The sequence below is a fragment of the Chlamydotis macqueenii genome, chromosome 1 (genome assembly GCF_036417535.1).
Source record: "Chlamydotis macqueenii isolate bChlMac1 chromosome 1, bChlMac1.mat, whole genome shotgun sequence".
In the NCBI taxonomy this organism is placed as follows: domain Eukaryota; kingdom Metazoa; phylum Chordata; class Aves; order Otidiformes; family Otididae; genus Chlamydotis; species Chlamydotis macqueenii.
This window is the reverse complement of record NC_141556.1, coordinates 147,294,972-147,320,338: the sequence shown is the minus strand read 5'-3', so window position 1 is coordinate 147,320,338 and position 25,367 is coordinate 147,294,972. Positions and strand designations below refer to the sequence as shown.

The 25,367-nt window shown below is 42.6% G+C and overlaps 1 protein-coding gene across 9 annotated transcripts in view; it reads right to left on the bottom strand.

The window, feature by feature from the left end:
* Nucleotides 1–4,127: 4,127 nt before the first annotated feature.
* The window catches only part of MAP4K4 (mitogen-activated protein kinase kinase kinase kinase 4), a 165,717-nt gene continuing 144,477 nt past the window's right edge, over nt 4,128–25,367 (bottom strand). For 7 of the 9 annotated variants that reach the window (XM_086769497.1, XM_086769529.1, XM_086769511.1 and 4 more), the window contains 8 exons: nt 24,930–25,100; nt 21,223–21,366; nt 15,523–15,657; nt 12,483–12,583; nt 11,606–11,755; nt 10,334–10,493; nt 8,145–8,284; nt 4,128–7,390 (listed from right to left, as the gene is read on the bottom strand). In XM_086769497.1, coding sequence (XP_086625623.1) covers nt 7,307–7,390; nt 8,145–8,284; nt 10,334–10,493; nt 11,606–11,755; nt 12,483–12,583; nt 15,523–15,657; nt 21,223–21,366; nt 24,930–25,100 — 1,085 coding nt within the window. In that variant the 3' untranslated portion in view covers nt 4,128–7,306. The remainder of the gene's footprint in view (nt 7,391–8,144; nt 8,285–10,333; nt 10,494–11,605; nt 11,756–12,482; nt 12,584–15,522; nt 15,658–21,222; nt 21,367–24,929; nt 25,101–25,367) is intronic. The other 2 variants (XM_086769506.1, XM_086769538.1) reach the window with 1 other exon arrangement.

Genomic DNA, 25,367 nt, shown 5'->3' with positions numbered 1-25,367 from the left:
ATTATTCCATTTTAGAAAAATTAGTTTAAAAAAAACCTATCACAGCAGCACAGTAATGATAATTGCAGCTTAATTACCCATAACTGATTCTCTATGCCCTGAAATAATTTATTCTCCTTTTATACTTGTCTCTGATATCCATTAGAGTCATTACAACTGTGAGCCTATAATTACACACTTTGCATTTTAACATTCTATGCCAGTTTGTACTCTCTTCTTATCTTTCAGTTAATTTCATTACCGAAACATCGAGAAAATTTCCCTCTGAATACTCCACAAGTTCTTGTGATTTGATTTGGGTAGGCTTGAGACTTAAAGAAGCCCAGCAAGCCAGTTCCTAGGTCAGAGCTTCTGTACGTGCACTCTGCACCACGGCAGAATCCCTTGAGGGGAAGTCCACGCTCAGGTTTGTCACTACACTTAAGCTTTAGGTGGAAGTCAGGACACAACTTAGTGCTTGGGAGAACGGAGGTTAGATTATGCCTATGTTACATTTGAAGTTCTACAAATGCTTAAGCTTGCGGTGGCATTGACAAAGCTCTTGACAAGGCTCTTCTGGGAGGACCTGGGTCCACTTTCTGCTTGTGGCACCACCAGTAGGAGCCACAGGGTTAACAAAATACAGGACCCCTCCTTGCTGCAAGTCAGCACACTCTATGCCATCTACATGCGTGCGCATGCTTAGCACCGGTGAAAAATCTGGTAAAAGCATTGCAACAAAACAGAAGAGGAAAGTGTGAATTCCCTCATGCTTTGCTTTCTCAGAGGTCTAACCTTGCTAACGGCTTTCTGTCTGAATCTCCAAAGGTTAATAATTATGAATATCTGGCCCAAGAAAGCGACTGTGTGGGCTACACTCTGTCATCTTCATCAAACATCAAGGGAGACAGCCGTATCCCATGGGGCTAAGATGAGGTGAAAGATCTCAAACTAAAACCTCAGCCTTCTTACTATCTCTCTGACTCACTAAAAGCTCTTCTGTCTTTCAGCTTTTCTTGTCTGTAAAACCAGAGTCTTGCTAACTGTACCAATGGGATGCTACCAAAAATTGTCTGTAATCTCCCTGTGACAAGAGCCGAGGCAAACGATATTTAACAATCCCTTCCCTCCAACAGTCATTTCACAGTCAGAAAAGCATTTTTTCCAATGGCTAACACGGTGTGAGCTTAACTGCTTAGGAGATGCAAATATTAAAATAAAATGGAAGTGTGGTAATGCCTTTTAATGGACAAATTATGCCGAATGACAAATACGAGGTGGTGCAATAAAAATTTCACACGGAAGGCAAGAAAAATTTGAGCTGTGTACAGCAGTTGGAACAAATTAACCTGACTTTCCCATGGCACGTATTTACCCCACAGAACCACAAGAGCCTGAGAATGAAACGTTAAGGTGAATTTCCTGTTATAAATTAACAAAGGAGAAAACCCTGTCATTTCCTCAGCCGGAATGGGCATACTTCTATTGAGTCAAGGATTTATTTTCTTAAACGACAAAACACCTTCCTCCCTCCTTCTCTCCCTAGTTTATTATTGTTTAGAACAAGAGTGGGATAAACCAGAGAGACAAGGAGAAGGAATAAGATGGTCAGTATTTCTACAGCCGAGGTTTTTACCCTTTATTGGAGCATATGCTGTGCAGAGACAAACAATCATGGAGTGAAAATTAAGTGGCTGCAATGACCTGATGTTCTCCTTTAATTCCCCCAACCAGTAACCTCCACAGCAGTCCATGCAGCAACACTGGCGCCTGGTATTTCCACACCGCCCTGAGCAGTGCCAACACCGCAACGTGTTAAAAAAACCTCTGAAGAAAAGGAGGTTAAGTCGAAAGAAGACAGTTGTTACCAGCCTTCCTGCCTTTAACGGGTTGGGAAATAGGTCAACAGCTGGCTGCTGGAGGTCCGCAGTGAATTTGCACGTACTGGAAAAGAGATGCAGCCAACATTTTTACAGCTACTGGGTGCACACAGCTCTTTGAACTTGCGTCCCTTACATGCACCAAAAGAGCCCGGCAGGCAAGGGACATCCCCCACGTGCAGCTGATGTCCTGGCCATAAAGCACGTTCCTCATGTGGCAAAAGAAGTCTTCTCCCAGTTAAGTCCCCAGGATCGCTTCCCTGCTGGACTGGCTTGGGATTTAAGGGCAGAGTAAGAGCCAGCAGCCAGTAAACCACGCTGGCCAAGACAAGTGCTTACAACATACTGCACAAGCAACGGGGCACAACTCAGTGCTGGTATTTCTCCAGTGATGTTGGAAGAAGAGAGAAACGGCTTTGGGCTGAGATTCTGGAGCTCACAAGTGGGTAACAGGGCACCAGACACCAAGGTGGAAATACATTCACATTACTATTAGCAAATTTGCTGTCTTGGACCATTTTGAAGCAGCAGAGTCCTGTGTTGAACACACACTGCCGAGTCTCCTCTCTGCCACAGGCTTTTTTCTTGCATTTGAAGTTGTTTCTCCAACTACTTCAGTCTCTTTTCAGCAATATTACAGTCCTCATCCCAGACCACAATATAGATAAAAGCAGAAGAATTAACAAGCTCTCTGCACAAAAGGTGCCAACCCACAAAATGAGACTTTCCTCCTTTCATATCCTATACAATGCTCTAGCACATCTTTCAGCAAAGCAACCCCCCAAAAAGGGCTGTCTCTTGTATCTTTTCTAATTTGCAGGCTTTAAATTTTAATCTCATGGGTAAGTGTTCTGCATTCTTCATTACTAATATTTAACTTGCATATTTAAAAGCTTTGTAAAAAAAATGATATTCCATGTGCTTCTTTTGATGTTTGATTCTTTCTCTGGTTTGATTACTCCAGTTACTAATTTTGAAGATGCACATGTTCTTTTGCCGTACTATTGTCTTCTGCCCTGTGTACAATCCCTCCGCCCCTCTCCCGAGGTACAAATTTGCGCCCCTCTCACCACTGCTACCTACACAAGTTACACAGATGAATGAGATCTGCTGCTCAGTTTCCAATGCTGTCTTTTTTTTTTTTTTAAATTTCATTCTTCCTGTAAATCACTGCAATTATGTCTTTCTTCACAGAAGCATGAAGGTTTTGCACGTTCTCTATTGTCTCTGCCAGCACCCACCGTGAAGCTCACACCTAGGGTTGCTGCTTTCAGTTACTTACTGCATACTGCAATGAGCTCGCATCCATCCTCACGGCTAGCTACAGTGCTCGACTACGCCAAGTATGTTTAATTAAGGGAAGTCTTCAACAGGTCAAGAATGACTGAAGAAAACCAGCAGCTCCGGAGCAGCAACTGGAGTGGAGCTGGCAGGAGCCTGATCCTGCTAGTTTTTTAAGCTCAGGCAGTATCTACGCTTGCAGAAGCGGAAAAGCTGTGGGGCTCGAAGATTTCAGACACTTTTGTCCATAGGAAGCAGGTGAAACCCTGAAACATATTTCAACTTAGACCACATCCCATGCCTTCTGCAGATGAAAGTGTGAGGAAAGGCAGGAGCCTGGGAACACAGACTTCCTCCTTCTCTCGCAGAGACCATCCTAGTCAGAAGGAAATGTCTACTGCTTATCTCCGCTTCAGAAAACAGACACAGCCTATGGTGGAAAAACACTGTCAAAGGCCAACAAGAACCCCGGGGACGCAAACAGTGGCTTTGCATCAAACCCGCTCAGTACTTATGGCTTACGACTCAGAAAGCCCTGAGTTTTTTGGAGCCACGCTTTTATGCCGTGCGAGCATCTGGCTCAGGATGCTCGCTCAGCACTCTCTCGGCGGTAAGTAACACCACTTCGCAAAAATCACATGCCCGAAAGCGGTGTGGCAGGAAGGCACGTTCACAAGGCACCCAGGTTCTCCTTTGTGCAACTTCTTCTTTCTGAACCACGGGGCACTCGCTACTGTTTCTAAGCTTTTTGCTCTTCATTTGTTAAGTGCATTGTAATTCTCAAAAGAGCAACTGTACCAGGAGACAGGGCTTTAAGGAAACAAAAACCAAAAAAAAGAACAACAAAAAAGCCCACGTTTATTGTCAAAGTCTCTAAAATTAGGAGATTTGACAATAAGGCTTTTGTTCTTATGAACACATGCAACTAGGCAACATGCAGCTTGATTTCTGCGGCCAGTAGATATTCAAAATACTTTCCACATACAATAGGTGTCAATTTGACTTTATTTAAGGAAAAACGGGGAAAAAACAGTAATTTCCATAATACACAGAAGACAAGTTAGATAGCACTGCAAAAAAAAGGCTGAGTGTTTTACTTGTCACCAGTCTGCTTTGCAGCTCTACGATTAGTAATTTTAATGCAGTTTGTCATTTTGTATTATTGTTTAGCATCTTTATAATCAGCAGAGTTTGGGGTTATAAATCACAAAAAGTGTACTACTACTACTATGAAAAACTAAAAAACCCACAAAAATCACTTTCAAATAAACCATAAATATGTGATGCACATTAGTGTAACAAAACCATTTTTGTAAACATTTTCTCCAACATAACATGTGCATAAGATAAAAAATAAAAACACTGCAGTCATACAAGTTAGGGTTACTTTGACTTAAAGATACAGAAAATTATTACTTATTAAAGCTTAAAACTAAACCTAGGAGCTTTTCTTTTCTTCTTTGCTTACAAAAGCACTGTTTGAAGAGTTCCACGTTGGTATATGTAGTGGTTTTGTAATACTGTTTTTACCTTGCCATGGTGGCACTTCTGAGAAGGCAGAAGCTGCCAGGCAGGTAGCCCCACCAAAGGAAGGAGACGTGCTCTCCCCCTCCACGGAGCCTCACAACTTCAACAGCACGTATCCATGACCTGGGCATCCCTACAGTACTGGAGCATCTTCCTCTAGGTGAATAGCATCAGCTTTCAAGGACTAGATTAATTTTTGACCACATAGCGCTGGAAGATTTAAATCACGCAGACTGACATTCGATCGAATCAGCTTCGGCAAACTACACTACAGGGCAGCTGTGTGATTACACCCACGTCTACCATCACGTTGCGTTTCCGAGTCTCCTTGAGTTCATTATAGTACAAAAGGTTGGTTGTTCTTCTGGCTGACCACATCAGGCCTGAAAAGAACACATCCTTCACCTTCAACGCTATCCAAAAGTCATACAAATAAAAAAAAATAGTTCTAGGTATTCCTCCGCCAGCAAATGTAAGGCTTTCTTGAGTTTTGATTCTTTTGCGGGGGATGGGGGTGTGGGGTATGGGGGTGGTGTGCACGCGCGTGCGCCGGCGGTACGCATTTACCGCTCGCTTTTCAACCATCTGCGATGTTTGAAGGAGAGTCTTCAGCAGCAACGCTGACTGGGGTTGAAGGATTTACAGCAGTCAGATTTGACACCAAAAGAAGGGTCTGTCGAGTCTGAGCTTTGCACACTCGGTGCTCTTGGCTCTCAATTGATTGTGTAACCAGTCACTCGAGCCATCGGCTTGACTGAATTGAAGAATATGCGTTTAAAAAGCCCTACCTGTCATGCCATGAAGGAAAGTTAACCGCAGCAGAAGACAAAGCCCATGAAACACTGAGAGCCTGTTCACTGAATGAACAGCTTAAGGCAGCTGTCAACAAAGTACCCCACCATAGGAATTTAAAAAAAAAAAAAAAAGAAGTGAAAACAAAAAGGAAAATGGCTGAATTGTGACACTGTGCATTATTACAACACCAACAGATTATTATACACTCAAGGTTTCTCAAGTAATGAACATGTAGCCATTAAACAAATTATTACTCTCAAGACATTTATTACAAATGTCAGAACTTATTCATAAAATAAAACTGACTTAAAAAAAAAAAAAAGAAAGAAAGAAAAAAAGCCAGAGCTGGGATCTTACATCTAAACACAGGTATACGCTGTTTTTATGAATAAGCAGTATTAACTACATTCTTAAGAGTTTTAGTGCATTGCATTCTTAAAAAAGAAAAACATCACCGCCCCAAAATGTTTCCTACAACATTTAACAGTTTATAGAACTAGCCTAGTTATTTTTACCTGCCTGTTACTAAGCCCATGTGTTAGAAGAGTGAAACCTCTGGTTTTAGGCTAAATTCAGACTTCGATTAAGGATGAAACTGGTTTAAGAAAATGCTTGCTTCACCAAATTTTGTAAGCAAATTACATTAATCAGTGTCTCACTGCCATACCGCTACCACTATTGCCCCAACGGACCACCCTCTCCTCCTGCTGAAACCTGCTACACAATAACAGTCGGAAACCTTTCAATCTGGTAGTTTTGGTATTAAGATTAAATTAGACATTAATGGTTTTCATCTAAAAACGTATAAACTAAACCACCTCTTTTATTGTATGCATTAAAAACAATGAGGTAGGCACAAAAAATAAACATATGTAGTTTGGATTTTATTTCTTTTTTTTTTTCTTTTTTTTTCTTTTTTTTTTTTTTTTTTTTAGTTCTGCAAGTGCAGACTGTGGTAAAACTGTTGTTGCACTTCTAGGTTTAAACAAAAATTAAACCTTTAACTGAGGCAGTGCTAATACTGTGACATAACCAAGTTCTGGCCTAACACAGAATCATTATAGAAAATGAACTTTTTTTTTAACTTTTTTTTTTCTTTTTTTTTTTTTTTAAATCATCTGCACATGTTTCAGGCAATACCTGGTACACAGAAAATGACTAAAGTTATTGGCCAGGCCAAAATAAAACTGCAGAAACAAAAAAAAAACCCCAAGAATTCCACCCCAAGCCCCTTCCCACCCGCCCTGTCCCCAAGAAGAAGTTATCCTAGTCACTGTGTCTTTCACATTTTATAAATATTAACTTCTTAAAACCTCCACCTTCCTCTTTGTCCACATATTGTCACATTACAAAAAAGAAATGTCAATTAAATACATTGTTAACATTACTAGACTAGATCTGCCCTCTGTTTCAGCCAGTCTGACTCTACACCACTTCTCACCTTCTCTTGCCTGCCTGCCTCCTGTCCACTCAACAGCATGTTCATGGTAAGTCTGCTTTTTTTTGTTTCCTTTTTTTCCCCCTTCTCTGTTTTAACACTAAACAAACAGAGTCCTTCAAAGCCTAGGAATCCTGGAGCTGAAGGGAAAAGAAGACCTGTAGCTTTCTAGCATGATCCCAAATCTCAAAGACATTGTAGCACCTGACGGCAATATCTTTACAGCACCAGCTGCCTCGCAGCCTCAGTTGAAAAACAAAAAGAAACCTAACACCAGTGATGCCCGCACACACATTTACACAGAGTGCTGCATTAGTGCAGGTCTGTACTCCAGTTGAAAATAATTCCGAGTTATGAAGATCTCAGACTCTGGATGTCAGCAATTCCTCGCCAAATCCCACCACTTCTACCAGCTCAGAAGAGAAGTCCTGCCAAGGGTCATGAAATAGACTTGACTGCTTCCACCCGACCGTACGGAGGCAAAGAAAACCTGCAAAGAAAAGAGATTGGTAAATTCAACAGGTAGGACTGCAGAGGCTTTCATTTTGCCTTCACCTCCCCTGATATTTACAGTGCAATCACAGTGCTGTGCTGGATCTGGCAGGGATGGAGCTGATGTTCTTCACAGCAGCCTGAAGGGTGCTGGGCTTTGCATTTGTCGCTAAACAGTGTTGTCCACACACCAGTGTTGAACACACTGCTGAACAACGCTCGCACAGCATCAAGGCTTCCTCTCCTGCCCCCTTGCCACTCAAAGACCAATGGGCTGGGGACGGGCAAGAGGCTGGGAGAGGACAAGGCTGGAGCAGCAGACCCAAACTGACCAAAGGGATGTCCCATATCATGTAACACCATGCTCAGCAATAAAAGCTCAGGGAAAGGGAGAGGACATGGGGACATCGTGGTGATGGCATTTGTCTTCCCAAACAAGCGTTACACATGCTGAAGCCCTGCTTCCCTGGAAGCAGTAGGATAGCTGCCTGCTGATGGGAGGTTGTAAATTAATTCCTTATTTTGCCTGGCTTGTGTGCGTAGCTTTTGCTGTTCTTATTAAACTGTCTTTATCTTGAACCATGAGTCTTTCTGCCTTCCTTCTACCTTGTTCCCATTCCACAGGAGAGGGGAGCAAGTGAGAGGTTGGGTGGGTGTTTGGCCACTGGTCAGGGTCAAGTCACCCCAAATGTCCAGTTAAAGTACACATTTATCATCTTGGCAACAAACTGGGACGGGAGGGGAATTAATACCTTGTCATTGCGTTCACATAAGAACTTGAGTCTTTGTGCCCTTTTGTGCATGAACACACCGTCCAAGTGTCCAGTTTCCACTGATCGTATTTCGATAGCTTTTTCTCCCCAGCCCATAATCTGGTTGGATCGGATGTACGCTTTGGAAAGAAAACACAGCACACAGCCCATTAGGATAGGTAGAGGGCAACACGGAGGAACTGAAAAAGTAGAGGAATGTACTGATGCTCTCTAGATAAAAATTACCTGCATGTGCATATCATAACTATACATATGCTCCAAGTGCTATTTCTGTCCTCAGCACCTTCATGATGCCTAAAAATACCTTCTTTTTAAAAAATTTCCCCGTGGCTTTTCTATGTTAGTTATATACTTCCCTGCTCATTCGTGACACAAAGGGAACTTTACAACCTTCAATTAAATGGAACATCGAGTTTTTACACAGGCTTCTTCTCCCAAGTTTGGCAAAGAGACAGGCTAATTAGGTGCTGACAAGGAGAAAGCAGAACTCAAGATTTAAATAGACTAAACCCATCCGCTCCAGTATGTCCCCACCACCAGCTCCGTGTCTTAGGGTGTTATTTCCTCTCCTTGAGGGAGTTTGTCAGCAAAAACAGAGAAAGAGGAAAAGGAAAGGGAAAACTAGGAAAAAAAATATGAGCTAGCCTCCTTTAACAGGAGTAATACTTCAAAAAAACTGGTCTCCTTGAGAAAGCCGACTGGTCTGAAAAGCATTCTGTATGTCTCAGAAGAGGTTCATATTAAGCTCTCCAAGTGGAGATGCTAGTATTTGTCACATGGCTTTCCTTTGTGCACAAAAAAAAAGGAAAAAAATCAAGCATTTTTCCTTAGAGTGTCACTGGGGGAAAAAGGATTAATAGTAGCATGAGGAAAAAAATCTGTTCTTGATAGCAGTAAAAAAATAAAATAAAGCAGAAAGTCACTAGCATTATGAAAAGTATATTAAAAAAATAATTTGATGGATAGTCTTAGGAACACTGCCAAACATAACATATGGGAACTTAATGAAGAATAAGCTGTTGCCTCTGATTTGCATGCATACTTAGCAGAAAAATAAAAAGAAGAACAATAGCTCTTAGCAAGTAAAATTAAAAATCCTTAATTTTACAGTACTTCCCTTTTATAGAATTTTTCATATTAATTTTCAGTGAATTTAAATCAAATTACCTACTACAGTATAATGTACACCTACAACATTGCATATAACATCATGCTGGAAATTTATTTATTTTTAAATATGTCACTAGTGGTAACTGGGCCAAACAGCTTCTAAAAATTGTCAGATGAGATGTTCAGATGGCGTCGGCTGCCTCAGCGCCATTTACTTCACAGACACTCTAGTCCTCAAAGGCTCTGCAATTTGCCAGTTCATAAATTCTGCTTGCTTTTAGATCTAGTCAAGAGTTAACCACCTCAGGAGTGAACATGCTGTGCATGAAACTTCTTTACATTTCCTCCCCCATTATTGTTCACGTTCCTCGAGCAGCTATCAGCAGTCATCTCCTAAGAGATGCATCCATTCCACAGCACGCGAAACGCAATGCGCTTGCCCAACAAAAGGAAGGTGTGACCACAGCCCACGCTACGCTCAGCACCGAAATACGGCAGCACAGGCAGTAAGAGGGATCCTGGTGAGTACTTGTTGTCCGTAACAAATCTGCGCCCAGTTTACTACACTCATTGCTCAGAACTACCTTATTTTGAACTGGCGAGATTTGGGAGAATTACCATGCTAGGATAGATGAGCAATCTGCAGGTGAATTAAAGTAAACACATCAAATCAGATATACAGCCATTATCAACACAGAATTACCCATAATAATATCTTACCCATCTGCCACCTTACTTGTCTTCACACTGAAAGCTTTCCACAATGTTGTGGCTGTCTAGCAAAAACTCTGTAGTCACCCACTGAGGCCCTGCTTTTTATTAAATGAGTTTTTCATTCCTGAACTCCACAACATGCTTGTTTGGATTTTGTTCTTAAAAACTCAGCACAAAACAGATCCAAATGACTACTCTCCACTTTGCACTGCTGTTTTCCAGGAATACTACAGCATCGCTGCTTCTGAAGCTGATGTCAAACCTGATGCCCCTTCCTTCTGCCTACTTGCACACGCTCATGCTCCCTAACAGCCCGCTGCATTTGACTCTGCCGAGGCGCTTACCAACTGAAGTTGGCATCTCTCCCCACTGCAGAACCACATCCTTGGTGATCCTTCCATACGTGTTGACGTAAACTCCTTCATCCTCGTAGCAGACCAGCAGCTCCATCCCATCCGTGTTTGGGAGAATGATGATTGCGTGAGGTTGGATACTGCTCTGGATCTAGAGAGAGAGAAGACAAGAGGAAGCCTTTTGTTTTAATGCCGCAGAGCCTGTGCTGGGAGCAAGGGCTGGGTGATTTTTGATTTTGGCTGACAGCAGATCAGGGATTCACTCACTTTAGAAGTGCTAGCTCTGCTCCCCCTGAGCTAGACACCCTAGTGATGACAAAGCTACATGATGATGTAGCTAGACCCTACAGTGATGACAAAGACCTGGGAACCTTTGGGGCACAAATGCTCCCATCTTAAGGCAGACATCTGAAATCAGGAAAGATTAACTTCTCTGTAAGGAGCATCCTTTTCTTTCCATGGGCAGAAAAGGAGCCTGGGGCAAGTAGCCTAGATGCAGACCTCAGACTTCTGCTCTGTAGTGAATAGTGCTTGGGGAGATGCATTGCACACTGCAGGCCCATCTGACACCTCTGTGTACAATGACAATGACTAACAGGAAATCTTGGTAGCTAAGGCCACCTGGCCTTTGCCAGCCCTGTTGAATCTCATCAGTGGGCTGTCATGTCCCTGCAGCCTCTGTCAGGCATTTGCAACGCACTCAGCTGCCCCTGAAACAGTTGTGTCAGCCCATGATAGGATGAGGGGTAATGGTTTTAAAATAGAGGGAGGTAGATTCAGATTGGATATTAGGAAAAAAAATTTTACAGTGCGAGTTGTAGAACACTGGAACAGGTTGCCCAGAGAGGTGGTGGATGCCCCATCCCTGGAAACGTTCAAGGCCAGGTTGGATGAGGCTCTGAGCAACCTGATCTAGTTGGGGATGTCCCTGCTCCTTGCGGGCGGGGATGGACTGGATGACCTTTGAAGGTCTCTTCCAACTCTAACCATTCTATGATTCTTTGATTCTATGTCAGACCTGAGTGTGCAGCTCCCAACCATGGAGACATACTGTCCATGAGGAGAGGCCAGACAGTGAGGTGCAAGCCTCTAAGCACAGGTAGCCACATCTGCTCACACCCCTCCACTCAATTTACCACTGCCAGTATCTGGCAGTGGTCCACAGGGACAGCCTGACATGTTGGTCAACTGAGGAAAGGAAGAGTGGGTTCCAGAAACCAGAAAGAAAGAAAGAAAAAACCAGACCCCAGCAGCAGCTCTTACATGTGTTGGTAGATAAATATCATAGACTGATCCTGAATCCACATCAACGGCATGGAAGCCAGCGCAGGAGCCATAGATCACTTTTAGTCTCTGACCCTCTTCTACGGTTAGATCCACCAGCAATGGCTTATGTACCAATTCTCCAAATGACTGTAAGAGAACCATCAGTGAGATTTACTTTACTGCTTAGAAACACTAGGCTTTATAAAAACATGCACATATTATGGGTTTATTCCTCCCACATTCCTCTGGCCCTCGTCCACCAGCCCAGTCAGACTAACTGGTCTCTCATGGACAAGGACAGATTGATCTGTAACCTGTTTAATTTTGACCAGATAATATTGTAAGCTATTTTCTGTGGAGTTTACTTTAGTTGGTCTGTTTATTTTTTACTAAGAATTGTTTTCCCCAAAGTTCAGGACAATTTGACATTCCCATAGGGTTCACTTCAATCTGCACAACCGACAGTAACTGATCGTCTGTAAATCAGTCTGGTAATTGTACCAAGCCAGCTAACTTCATTCTCGCAGCGTTCAAAAAAAATAACAATGCTGAGTATCACTTAATTACTTGTTCTGCTCAGATGAAGATGTTTAGACTCAGTTCATTTCTCTCTGTCTCTTGTTTTATTTATAGAGAGATGAAACTAACAGTTGTCATACTGTGTCATTTTGATTATTAGTTTTAGGCTCAGTTACAATTTAGAACTTTAAGTGTACTGCCTCTTACAGCTAATAAACCTCCTAAATTAAAATATAATACAAAGTTTATGGCAAATTTACCAAAGAACTTGTAATATGTCCGTGATAAAATGCAAGGACATTTTTGTAAAAGTGGCTGTAAGAAAATCCTACGTATGGCTGAAATACATTGTTACCTTAAAGGCCATAAATTTATGGTATGGCTTTGGTGCCCATGCATAGACTTCCACAGAACTCTTCAATGCAATTACCAAGAACTTGATTCTTTCATATTTTACTGAAATTAAACAAAACACAAAAGAATTCAGCAGTAATTCCAACGTCATTTCAGTTACTTCAGGAAAGCAGAAAATTATAATATTTCTCCATACTTACACACATTTGGAAGTTTTTAGTAACCTTGCATTTTAGGTTTGCTAATTCCACATAGTTAAGTATTTTGACACATTTATGCCACAAAAATAATTACTCTTATCAACAACCGTCACCATGTTCTGAATCACTTAGTTGGTACACACTTATTTACACTTATTTTTTTCCACATTAGACAGTGCTTACTCATCAAGACAAGAAAATAGGTTTTCAGACAGGGACATTTCCAGTAAAGGAAGGCTATGACTCTGGCAGAGTGTATTGCCAGTTCCAGTCACAGCACTGGCAGCGGTATTTTGAGTTGATGGAAAAATTAATCAAAAGAAAGTAGGGGAAAAAAAGGAACTGAAATAAAAAATTAAGAAACAAGTCCATTTCAAAAGCAAAAGGCAAGTTTGATAGCGGAGCACTTTCCTTTGTCCATAAAGCCTGAGATAACTCATTTGAAAAAAAAAAAAAAAAACCCCACAAAATTTATCAGAAATAAAGTGTCATAACATAGCTTATCCACAAATTCTCAAATATCGATCTGTTCCCCCATTCAAACAGTTGGCTAAATTAACCATCAAAATAAAGCTCCATTTGCTACTACTGTTCTCAAGAGGCAACTGATAAAGTCTAGAAATGCCCATTCCAGAAGCATTGCTGGATTTGCGTTTCCAGCTTCCATCTGGATTTGGGAAGGAACAGATCATGGGGACTTCCAAATGTTGAGGTCTGCTAACCTGTTTCCAATACTCTTTTTGGGGAAGGAAAAAAAAAATTAGCATTATTTGGTTAATACTGAGAAACCTTGGGAGGTTTCTACTAGCTCTTTACCTCAAGCTTTAGAGGAATATGACACTTCTCCAAAACAACGAGCAATTCTGTGCACCTTCACCTTCTGCCATTAGATGTCCCAACCAAAACTGATTTTGAAACATGCCAGGAGTGAAAATCCCAGACTTGTGAGAAGAACACTTTTTAATAAATACTATATTAATGCCTTTTAGATCTCTTGCTACTATACAAGCCTGCAGTTTTTGTCTCTTGGTAGGCAATAGGGACTCAAAGCTACTACTTGCTCCCTTTTACTTTGCAGGGAAGCAAGACTACTGAACTATAAGTGTTATAGGATTTGACACTTTTTCAACAGACAAAAAAAAAAAGTCTCTCAACCTCCACAGCTGTACCGACTGAAAAACAGAGCTTTTGTTCAGTCTTGTCTAGCTTACAAGACTTCTTGGTATTTTTTCTTGAGGAAGAAGGGGTTGTTGAACAAAACCACCTTATCTGTGAAAGGAGACCTTTGATAATCCTCATTCTTTGCTCTGGGTGCTCTCTGGGAAACCATCCAAATCTTAAGTTTCCAAAGAGCAATTTATCATTTAGAGGAGCCAAAAGTTGCCTGAAGCAACCGAGACCCATAAATACCACTTCACCCCGACGTCCGAGATCACTGTTGCATCAAAGAGACAAGGAAGCAACCAGTGCCAGCTGCCTCGGTGGCAGCCTCCAGACTGCAAGCCCAACTATTGGCAGAGCTCATCCTTCTCGGGAACTGAAGTGCAACTGCCAAAGAAGCCTCTCACTACCTGAGGAAGTCTACTGTGTATCTATGGTTCAGAGGGAAGTTCAGCGCCAGGCTGCAGCCCTGGGTAACAAACCCCCTCTTCAGCTAGAAGAGAATCCTCTTTGTTTCACATGCTTCCCTGCTGGAAAGCCTCCTTTCAATAGCTGTTAATGTATTGTTAACAGGCCACTTCATTATGCTGCTGACATCCTGGGGTATGATACCAGAGAAATACATTATTAATTGTTTTTGGGGTCAAGCTCCTGGTTCAGCAGTCACTTTACTGCCTTCGTTATTGATTACGCCCCACTAGCAGGTTTTCCAAGAGTGCACGCATGACAGGAGGAGACTGAGCTCAGCCCGATTGCTGCTGCTCCGCATTGATTGACACAGCTGGAAAGGAACTGAGCTGGCTCTTAGGAGAAAACCAAATCAAAGGCAACATCCAGGGCCCATTAAGATGCATCACGAGACTCAAGTAGGAGAAAGAGCTCTTGGTTCACATCCCCACCTGGAGGGCAGCAGGCTCACTGCACACTCTGTTGACAGTGAATGTTACATGTCTTTCACTACCTTTGGTGGAAGTTTCTACAGCCAAATCCATTTAAACAACTTAAAACCACTCAAAAGGCACCTGCCTAGTGAAAACACACTTCATCCCATAACTGTACTGCAGTGGATCTGAGACTGCATTAGGAAATTTTATGAGCTAAAGGGAATCAATGAATCATCTTGAAGTTAAACATATGCTTCTGTTCCCAGATGCCTCCCCAAAGCTCATGCACTAGCTGGGCTTGCTTTCTCTTCCCACTCTTTCTTTTTTTTTTTTTTTTCCCAGTCTTTCAAATCTACACTAAAGAGGAGAATTTTTTTCATTACATTCCAGCATGTGATTTCATCCTGGTAAAAGATTAGGGAAACCTGTTAGCAGAGAGAACAGCTGCTGGCTGACAAGAGTCTCTCTGTTATCTGAAGGGTCTAACAGAGGTGGCAAAACGTTACCAGCATTCATTGTCCATATTAGCACTCTTCTGAAAGTTGCATCCACCATGGGAAGGAGACAGATGGAGACTTTTGCAGCCCAGTATTCCACCTCAAATTCTCTACCATATTCAGTTTAACCCTGTAACTTGTGATCTCTTCTGGTGCTTTGCCAGAAAAGTTAGCCCTGAGGGACAGGGAAGACAGCTAGAAATAAAACCAATCCTTAAACCCAGCAGCTACATGCACTACAGTTCCCTTTCTCAGCCAGCTTTTATCCCAACGATTTGACTACAGCATTTGCTACTCACCAACTTTGTAGTGCACACAGCCTTCCAAGTCGCCCACCGTTGTCCAGCCCTGTTTCTTTTCTACTTCAGGGTCGTTGTGAAGGATTTTATTTCTTAACCAGGACAAGTAGTAAACTCGCAACTTGTTCTTCTTACCTGGACAGAAAATGAAAAGGATTGGTTTATCTCCATGGGAAGAAATGCGCGAGAAAACCCTGCCCAAGCAAACCGAAAGCCCCGCAGAGCAAACTAAAAGGACAATGAAGGAGAAACTGCTGCAACCACAGAGATCTCCCTCAGTTTTTATGTCCACAACAGCTTTACTCCAGACTCCACCCAAACACACGCTTATCAGTGACAGAGACACATGGTAATACCGCATGAATATAAAACGACAAAATCAGGGGAACAGCTCTTCGGTTGTCTGGTTCTTAGGATGCAAACAATTTTTATTAGAAAAAGGTTATAGTCCCACAACAAAAGCACCAGAGAGTAACGCACTGAGATTAAAAAAAAAAATACATTGCTGTGTCAGAACAGCTCTTTTTCACCCAAAATCATAGGAAAGCAGCAGGATGAAATTATCTATACAGCTATCAGAAGAGAGTAAGACTGGTTTGAAAGGAGGAAGCAAAAGTGAAGAAGAATGCAGTGATGAAATGTATTTTACAAATTCTTCCTAGTTAGTGACCAGGACATTTCCATCCCTTGTATCATCCTCAGAGACACAAACTGGTCAAGTTTTATCAAGATTGTTCATTACTACCCTGGTGGAAAAGCACATGAAACAACAGCACTAAACAATTTCATTACTGAGCCACTTTACACCAGTCGTGTTGTAAAAAAAAAAAAAAAAAAAAAAAAAAAAAAAAAAAAAAAAGAAGTACAATATTGGAAAAGGCAGTGAGAGAATTTCACACGGCCCATGCAAACTTCATCGGCTTGCTAAAAGCTGACGACTGCTTTGTCAGCAGCCCTTCCCTTGTGCTGCAAGGGCTGGAACACTTATCAGGCTGCACACAGAAACTGCAAGAGGTGCTTCTTCACAGGTGAGAGGATCTACTTGCCCGGGCTGCCCTATCTTCAACTGACAATGCATCTGCCACGGTCATCAAAATACAGCTCGGGCTCTAACTCTCAATACGAGAAGGCCTGCTTGAATGCAGAGCAAGGTTCATTATAAACGTTATCAGTCATTCTTTAACAACCAATGGCCTGCAAAGCATTTGCTGAACTAGCGAGAAGGCAGCCCTAACGCACATACTCAAAGCTTGCATCCTCCCTCCTCCAGCCGCTTTGCTGCCCGAAGCCATTACAGTCCCGCAAATGAAACTGGAGGCAAAGAACAGAGATCGTCTCTGCTTTGATGAGGAGCCATTTTAATAAGGCTCCATGAAGTCTCTGCACAAGGAAAGGAAATGGGAGATCCCCCCAGGGACTCAACTTGTCAGTGGGGTAGCTTCACGCTAGTGCTTCACCAGCCACGATGAGGAAGCTGTGTGACTGCGGGGAGCGTTTCAGGGCTCTTGGACTCCGCTGAAAGGAGACAGCTGACCTGTACTGCAGTCAGTGCCGGGCTGGCCAAGTGACACAGTACTGGTCAACGTCACAGAAAGCCACAACCTGTCAGGACGGTCTGTCCACCCGTCAGCCAGATCCAGCCATAGGGTTTAGCTAATGCCTTTAATTTGTCTTTTAAGTTTTCACACAACGCATACCGATGGATCAGTTCATGGATGGCTGCTCATTTTGGAGACGGGGATGGGTGTACAGCATCAGAGGATATCTGTTACGGCGGGACACAAAGCCCAAGCATTGAGGCCACCCTCCTGCGCCCAGCCAGCTCCACGCTGGCAACCCAGAGCTGGTGCAGAGCCCCTACCCTGATGGCAGAGGATCCCCTAACAGAGTCAGGCTCCTCAGGAAAAGCAGCTACGAGGGCTGAGGTGGCACATGGGGAAGCATAGCTTGGAAATAGGCTGCTCCAGGGACTCCACCACCACAAGTCTTTCTGTTACGAAGACAGAGAGCCTAAAATATCTTTTTGTGATTACTCGGATGGGGAAAGCCAGGAGGAAAAGAGGGGGCAGTTTCAAAGTGGAAAATTGGTTTACTGACCTTAAATTTAAAGTCAAATTGGAGACCCATTTTCAAACACTGGACCTGATATTTAATTTTAAAAGCTCCTCTGCTCTGATGGCACCGAACGAAACATGAAGCAAAACTGCATTGTCCTCTGTTTATCCCTGCTACAAATGTGATCACAGATCTGGCAGTAAGAGAGCACCCAGATTTATTGCCTGACTCCACATTTATTAAGTCAAGTTTCGTAAATGGATAAAGCTCTACCACTGCCATAGCTCTGTAAGTCTTGGAAGAGAGACCAGAGCAGGAAACAATATTCCCAGAAGTCCCACATCTGACCAAGGAAAGGTTTGCCCATGAAAACATTGCAAAGATAGCCACAAGGGCTCTTTCAGAAACACTGAATCGCGAACACAGTCCGGATCAGAAGGCACTGCAGCTCTGGGGGAGGAAGAGCTCAGAGGGCACAGGAGAGTTGAAGGTCAGTACAACACACCAAATATTTTTTAAATCATCACAAGCACCCATGCACCGAGAGACAAATTCTCTCTCAGCTATTTCCATGGCTTTAACTTCCCTAGTAGCTTAGTCAAACTGGAAGACTCAGAACAAAGAGTACACACGGGAATTTCCCAGCACGTGGCTACTTTTTTTGTTTTTTTTTTTCCTTTTGGTTCACATGATGTGCACCAGGGTATTTCTCTCCAACCAGAAACATTTTTCAAAACAACAACAGAGAAATAGCTCAAGTGTGTTCCCATTGTGTTTTAGTGTCTAGACCACAAGGAAAGTCACAAGACAGGAAATTCCTCTGCCTTTCAGCTGTCTGACACGAAAAAAGCAGGACCGGTTAGTTATAGAAACATGGCTCTGCATGTATTTCAACAAGTTCTGCTGCTCTTAATGTGCATATTGAGAGTGGGGGAATGAGATCCTTCTGCTTCTAAATCTCTACCAGTCAGTTTAAAACGCTCTCAACAACCTCTTTTTTTTTTTTTTTGGAGGTGGGGGGGCGGGGGGATGGGTCTAGTTGTTATGGCCATGAAATAAGAAAGAAAACTCTGTTAAGTCATCAAATAAACTGATCAACCCATGGCTTCTATGAGAACTCCCAGCTCTGGTTATTCCACAGACGTCATTTCAAATGCAAAGTTCCTTTTCCTATATGAAGTATTTGTTTTTATTGTTTCTCATTATTAAGCAGGCAGATTCCAGCCAGTTCTTCTACTCTGTCATCCCTTCCTACCTTCTTGAGTGCCACATCAGCCAGCTGGGCTGGCAAAACCCTCAGGGAGCCACAAGCAGAGCGTGTTCTGTATGCATGTTGGCACGCTGTCACTCCCTCTTCCAGCATTTTTATAACTCTTAGCACTGTATTACCTGAGCAGCTGAAACCATCTTTGTCTCCCAACAGTACAAACTGAAGAACTGACTACTCTGCTTTGGCCTGCAAAGCTTTCTTGTACCAGCTGTAGCAGCTCAGTATCTCAGTATCAAAAGTTTTGTTGTCACTAAGTTTTATATTTGAGATACACATTGGGGGAAGAACTGATTTCACATTTCCAGGCTCAAAGAAGTATATATTAAAAGCAATTTTAGGTGAAAATCCCCTCAAAATCCTAACACTGCAACTTCTTCACACAACGTGGTGACACTTTTCAAACCTCACCACCACCAGTACATCACTTTCCAAAAAAGCCGAGGGAACATATGGCCAAGAGCACCAACATGCAGCTGAACAATGCTCCCAGCAGAGCAGCAGCAGACCTGGGATGAAGTTCAGAGGCAGCTCCATAACCAAGCTGCCAAAACGCACCATTTGCAGAAACACAATCCCATGTCAGTGTTCCCAGTTTGCCGAGAGAGGTGCGGCAACTCTCTATAAATGAAAAGACACTAAGAAGTCCAACATGAGGGCTGCTTAAATTGAGCACTGCAGCGCAGAAGCCAGAACAGTAAGACAAGAGGGGCCTGAGCATATAAGCATCATGGTTTCACCAAGTGTGTTCCTCCTGCTCAGCCCCTCGGTGGACAGGGATGCCTCTTTCCTGCCTTGTACTCCAGTAACCTCCCATAAACGCAGGAGATGGGACAGAGACAAAGTCATAAACCAGTCAAAGACCCGTCGATTTCTTAAGAGTTAATGTAGCGTGTCTCCACAGAGGAAGCAATAGTTTTGAAGGAAATAAAGAAAAGGAATGTGTCAGGGTACTCGGATTGTGACTGACGTAAACATAAATAAACCTAAAACAATTACACACAAGACTGAATCACAGACACTTGTCATCTGTGTAGGATATGCTTCAAATCAACAGATTTTACACAGGTTGGATTATACAATATTTATGTTTATAAGGTCTACAATAGAATAAACTCCATCAAATGGTGCTTTTCAAACAGCTTACATTTTAGCATACAGTGTTAGACATCAAAAGGACACACAACAGGCTGTGTTTTTTTAAACCTTCCTTGATTCATCTTCTCTTTTTAAAGATTTCACAGCATAGCACAGCAAGCAACAAGCTAATAAAATATGGTTCTTCTAGATAGAAATGAAGTCCCATGTTGAGGAGACCAGCATGGGCACAGTTCTTTGTACCTGTAGTAGTCTAACACCGCTAATGCGTTAAATTGCATTAAATTGACTTGGTATGTGTCCTTTTGCACAAGTATTGGGAAAGCAAGAGAGATCCTCCTGTGGAGTCAGAGGGGCTCTGGAGCCTCAGCAAAATTTTGGGTGACTCTGAACAACGACACGGGACACCATGTGAAACCTCATTTAACATTCTCTGTCACACACATGCAGCGTAGCAAAGGCTGCTTGCACAAAGAAACTAAAACAAAAGGAAAGGTAAATGGCTGAACAACACCTGTGAAGAAAGATTAACAGTGTACCACATCAAATTGCTTAACAGCAGGATAACCTTATGCAATAACTCTCTGGAGCCAAAGAGTCTGGAACCTCAAGCTTCATAAAACACTTTTTTCATCGGCACACACAAAACAAACACAACAACCATCACCATCCTTCATCTCTCGTTGCTTTGCTGTCTGCAGTTGCATGCAGTGAGAAACAAGGCGAAAAGCTGCACCGACCTGCCTCCTCGTATTGGTAATTTCCACATCACGTACACATTGTACTCCCCTCTCTCAAACACATACACACTCACTGCACATCACTCTCATTTCCCTGCTTCGCAAGTGTTTCCCATTCTACAGACTTTAACACACGAGGTGTCACTAAACCCAAGTAGCAAATTATGTTTTGGTTAGAAAGAGGCCAGATTGAAAGTAATCATGACAGAGGGAAAGAATGCCATTTTTACAAACTTCATAAAATGTTAACTTACAACTCTGAAACACTGATCAAAGCTGGACATTTTTCCCAAACCTATGCAGCATTTTTAAAAGCCAGTCCATAGGAGGAAGGACAGGGGGCAAGCAGGCACCGGGTGTTGTGTGGAAAGTGATTCACTTGCGAAAACAAACATTAGACTCAGAGAGGTGAAATGATGGAAAACCCACTGACTCCAGTCAAGTCAGGACTTCCCCCTCAACACACAGGCTGCCAAGAAAAGCGTTCTGCCATGCCATGCCAGAAGGGGGGAAAAAATAACATTGAAAACGTAACATTACCAGAAATTGTCACCAAGACATTCAGCCCTTCAAGTACATCCATTTGCTGGAATCGTCTTCGATTGATGAGCGGATAAACCTTCCCCTGACCACTTCTGTCTAGCAGCATCAGACCACTTTCAGTGCCCACTAACAAGTTCACTCCTAGAAGAAATAAAAACAGAGATCCAAGTTAGCAGGCAGATTTTCCACATATTCTCATGAACGGATTATTGATATAGCAACTGTCAGGTCTAACCACTGCTGGTTGGGTCTCAGCTGCCTGCAACCTCATGATGTAGATGCTGTCTACATTATCTGCCCACAGTGATTTCTGACACCGAATTGCGGTCTTCAAGAGAGTGAGGGACTGGTAGACCATGGAAATCTTTCTAGAGCTCCAGTTCCCAAATAAAAAGGCAGGCTAATGTTGGAGGAGGGATGAGGCACAAAGTGGTACCCAAGCTTATGTATTCTGAAGGTGCATTAGCTGTTGGCAGGGCAGTTGGTAACAGGATGCTCTTGACAAGGACATTGCAAAAAAAACAGTGGTAGAGGCTTGGTCCCCCACTGGGAGAAAAAGACTGCGGTGCAGTCCTTCTGTAAAAGGATAGGCATAGGGTTGGTCCTCAGCTTCCCAAAAATCTTTTCCATCTGAATGCTAGAACTAGAGGAATTACAGTAACCTTGTGTTTCCACAGGTTTCTCCTAAAGATCAAGCAAATACAGATGAGAAAAGTCAGTAGGCCAGTTTCCTTCTACAAAGGTCCACACATACACTGTAACACTCACCAAGAGTCCACAAAACCTTAATATGTAAAATCAATTACATTTTTAAAGTAATAAATATATACATATGAGACTAGGTTTTAAAAATCTATTAATATATTATCACTCTTAAATTTCATGACTATTTATTTCAATAGTGTTTCAGCCTAGGACCCCACAAATTGTGCAGAGAGAGGTCAGATACAGTACAGGGAATGGAAATCAAACCAAATGCATCACTCACTCTGTTAGACTTCTGTGTGGCAATCCCCAATGTAAAACTTGTTGTCCTTAAGCATAATAAAGTAATGAAAGAAGAAAAGCTAAACTCACACAATGTGATCATAGTTAAATTGCTTAATGGCCTTAATCCCTAGCCAGACAATGAATCCCCAGATGTAACTATACTAGTGCCAATGGATGCCCTCTACTCAGATTTGCTGCTCTGCTACTCCTCTGCCTCCTCCAGGCAGGAGAGCCCACGGATTCCGGCAGGCACACAGCCTGTCTTGGGAGAGGGCCTGCAGCCCTCCCGGGCTCTCCTTCAGCTGCTGATGCATCCTCCATCCTCTTCCTCCCACCTCTGCATCCCCCACCTGGGCCTGCCCCCACTGGCTCCAGTCCAGGAGCATTTCACATCGACCTGCCTCCCATACTGGGAGCCATCCTCAGACTGGGAAGGGGTGGAAGGAAACAGGGAGAAGCGAGGTGCACACTGAGGCAGTGCTTGGCGCAAGCTGCAGCAGCACCAAACCGGCTGAGGAAACTCAGTCTCCTGCCTGAAGCTCCAGGATCCACTGACTAAAGCTGTCAGTGATCCAGCTTGGACACACATTTTTGGTTTTTTTTCAGGGTGGATCACAGTACAAACAATGTCACATGCAAACTGCTCCTTCACAGTCCTTTCCCCTGCACATCAGGGCTCAGTCGCTCCCGCCTCCACCGTCATCTCTTCCCCTGCTGCCTTCGCCATGCAGTTGTTTCTGCTTCCAGTTTACATGCGTGCCCGTCCCCGACTCCTTCCCTTAGCTGTATGCATTGTGAGACGAAACTAATGAGGTGGTACGCTGGTAGGAAGCAGTGTCTGTATTTTAAAACGCAGGCACCGTCTTTATTCTCAGCCAGCCGAGCTCTTCCACCACCACCCTACAATTAAGCAGTTCTGGTTTTTCAAACAAATGGAAATGCTTCTGGAAAAAGTACAGGCTCTCTGTGGAGGCTGGGTGTAAAAATCTATGCTGCTGCACCCATGTCATTAACGTTGACTTTCACCGCTCGGTACTAGAAAAATAGCATGTAGATCTAATGCAATCAGCAACCTGGCAAATACTATGGCATTTCCACCGGTAAGGGGAAAGCAAAACAAAGCAAAGTAAGCTCCTCTCTTTTCGAACAGCTCTTTTAAGCCATCACCATGGCTTAATTTGAATGTGAATTAATTTGAAATGGCTTAATTTGCTTAAGGGTGAAGGAAGCTAAACCTTATCAAGAAATAAGCATGTGTACCAGCTTAGGTCACCATCAGTTTGGCTCTAAATGTTCAGCAAGGAAGTGCTTTATTACAGCTGTAAAACATCTCTAAGATTTTACACCTGTACTTTAAATTACCATAACAGTCAGATACATAGATCAGAGAAATACAAAACCATTAACACAAATTGCTACTGGCAAAACAAGGCAGATCAGAGAAATTATAAGACATCTGTACTGATCCCATACAATTTCCCTCTGCCTTCACCATCTCACAGTTTGTAAGTTTACATTTGCACAAGTCTTTATTTTATTAGAGAATTATTTATATGAATACATGCAGAAATAGCACTGGGGTGAAAATTCTTATCAGTAAATACTGGAAATAAAGAAAACATCAGATAGGAAGATACGGTGTTGGGAGAGCTATTTAATTTACGTGGCTTTGCAGACAAGAAGGATAGGACAACAGTGCTGTTCTGAGAAACAAGAAATGCTGGAAATTACCCCCAAAGAGAACTAAAGCCTTGGAAAGAGCTGTGAAAATGTAAACAAGAAAAGTGCACTGTGTTACCTATACAACCTTCGTGTGACTCAGAGGAATGGCCAAGTCTCTTCTTCAGTTTTTAAAATGACATGCATGTGCATTTACAGTCTGTTAAGTTTAGGGATACTAGATAAATATGTACATAACACCCAAAAGCAACATCTATTAACATCTAGATAATGAAAAAATTAAGGTGGCCCCACAGATTCTGGCTAAGAAAGAAATGACATAGCAGAGAAAAGCTTTCACTGGGTGTTGCAGCAGTGATTCCACATTGTAGCGGGCAACAAGCACTGCTTTACGCCTTTCACCAGTGTAGGATCCTGACTAACTGTCTGACACCAACATAAATTACCTCTTGTGACAAGAAGGCCAGACACACTTGGTCAGCTGACATCCCATACCCAGCTTCTCTCTGCAGTAACCACTCTTAACGAAACCAAGCCACAATCTCACACTGGAAAATGTCCCTCCTACCCTTCTCTTTTCCCTCTTCCTTCCTACATAAACTGATGACTGAAGTGGAAAGTTATCTTACAAAACACATCTTAATCAAGCTCCACAACAGGACACTGGCAAGAGACTCAAGAAGATGATTATTTTACAAATGGAATACCCTGTCTGCACCAGCGGTACAATGCAAAGCTGTTCCCAGACGTTGCAAGGCACGTACTAATGGGGGCTAGAGAGAAAAGGACATCCCGATCAGCTGAATGAAGTCTGAACTGTGCCAGCAGAAGCATATAGACAGCAGGGGGAAATTCTCAGAGCAGAAGCAGCATAATAATATTCAGCTCTTGCAACAAGAAGATGTGAACAGGAATTGAATAAATGCAGAGTAACAGCTAAGGTTTCAGAGAAACGTTCTCGAAGACTGCAAGCTCGTACTGTCATGTCTGCACTTCAGAAGTGCAAAAGGCAAGGGAGGAAGAGTTTGCATTACCCCATAAGGCAGCGCACAGTATCTCAGAATTGAATCTCTTCTTGTATTTGCGAATCTCGGGGGTATCACTCTGTGGCCGCGTATTCGTGGGATTCACGTTGACAACTGATCCTTTCCGTGTAGGGTCTTGCCTTATTGCCTCTGATCTCATTGCTTCACTAGAAAATCCTACTGGAAAAAAGAAAAGTACAGTGCATGTAATAACCCTTACGTGCTAAATTCTGGTCATATTTTCTTTACATCAAACAGCCCAAATCAGTAACTGAGAATACAGAGCAAGTCTTTCTTTTTGTAAGAAATGTAAATGGAAAAAGAAATAAACTATGCAATCCATTGCAAATCAAATAAAAAGCATGATGGTAACATTCGTAAGTACTTTAAAGAGCCACTGAAGTCACTGAACCCTTTTTCAATTGTCGTCTTCGGCTACTTTACTTA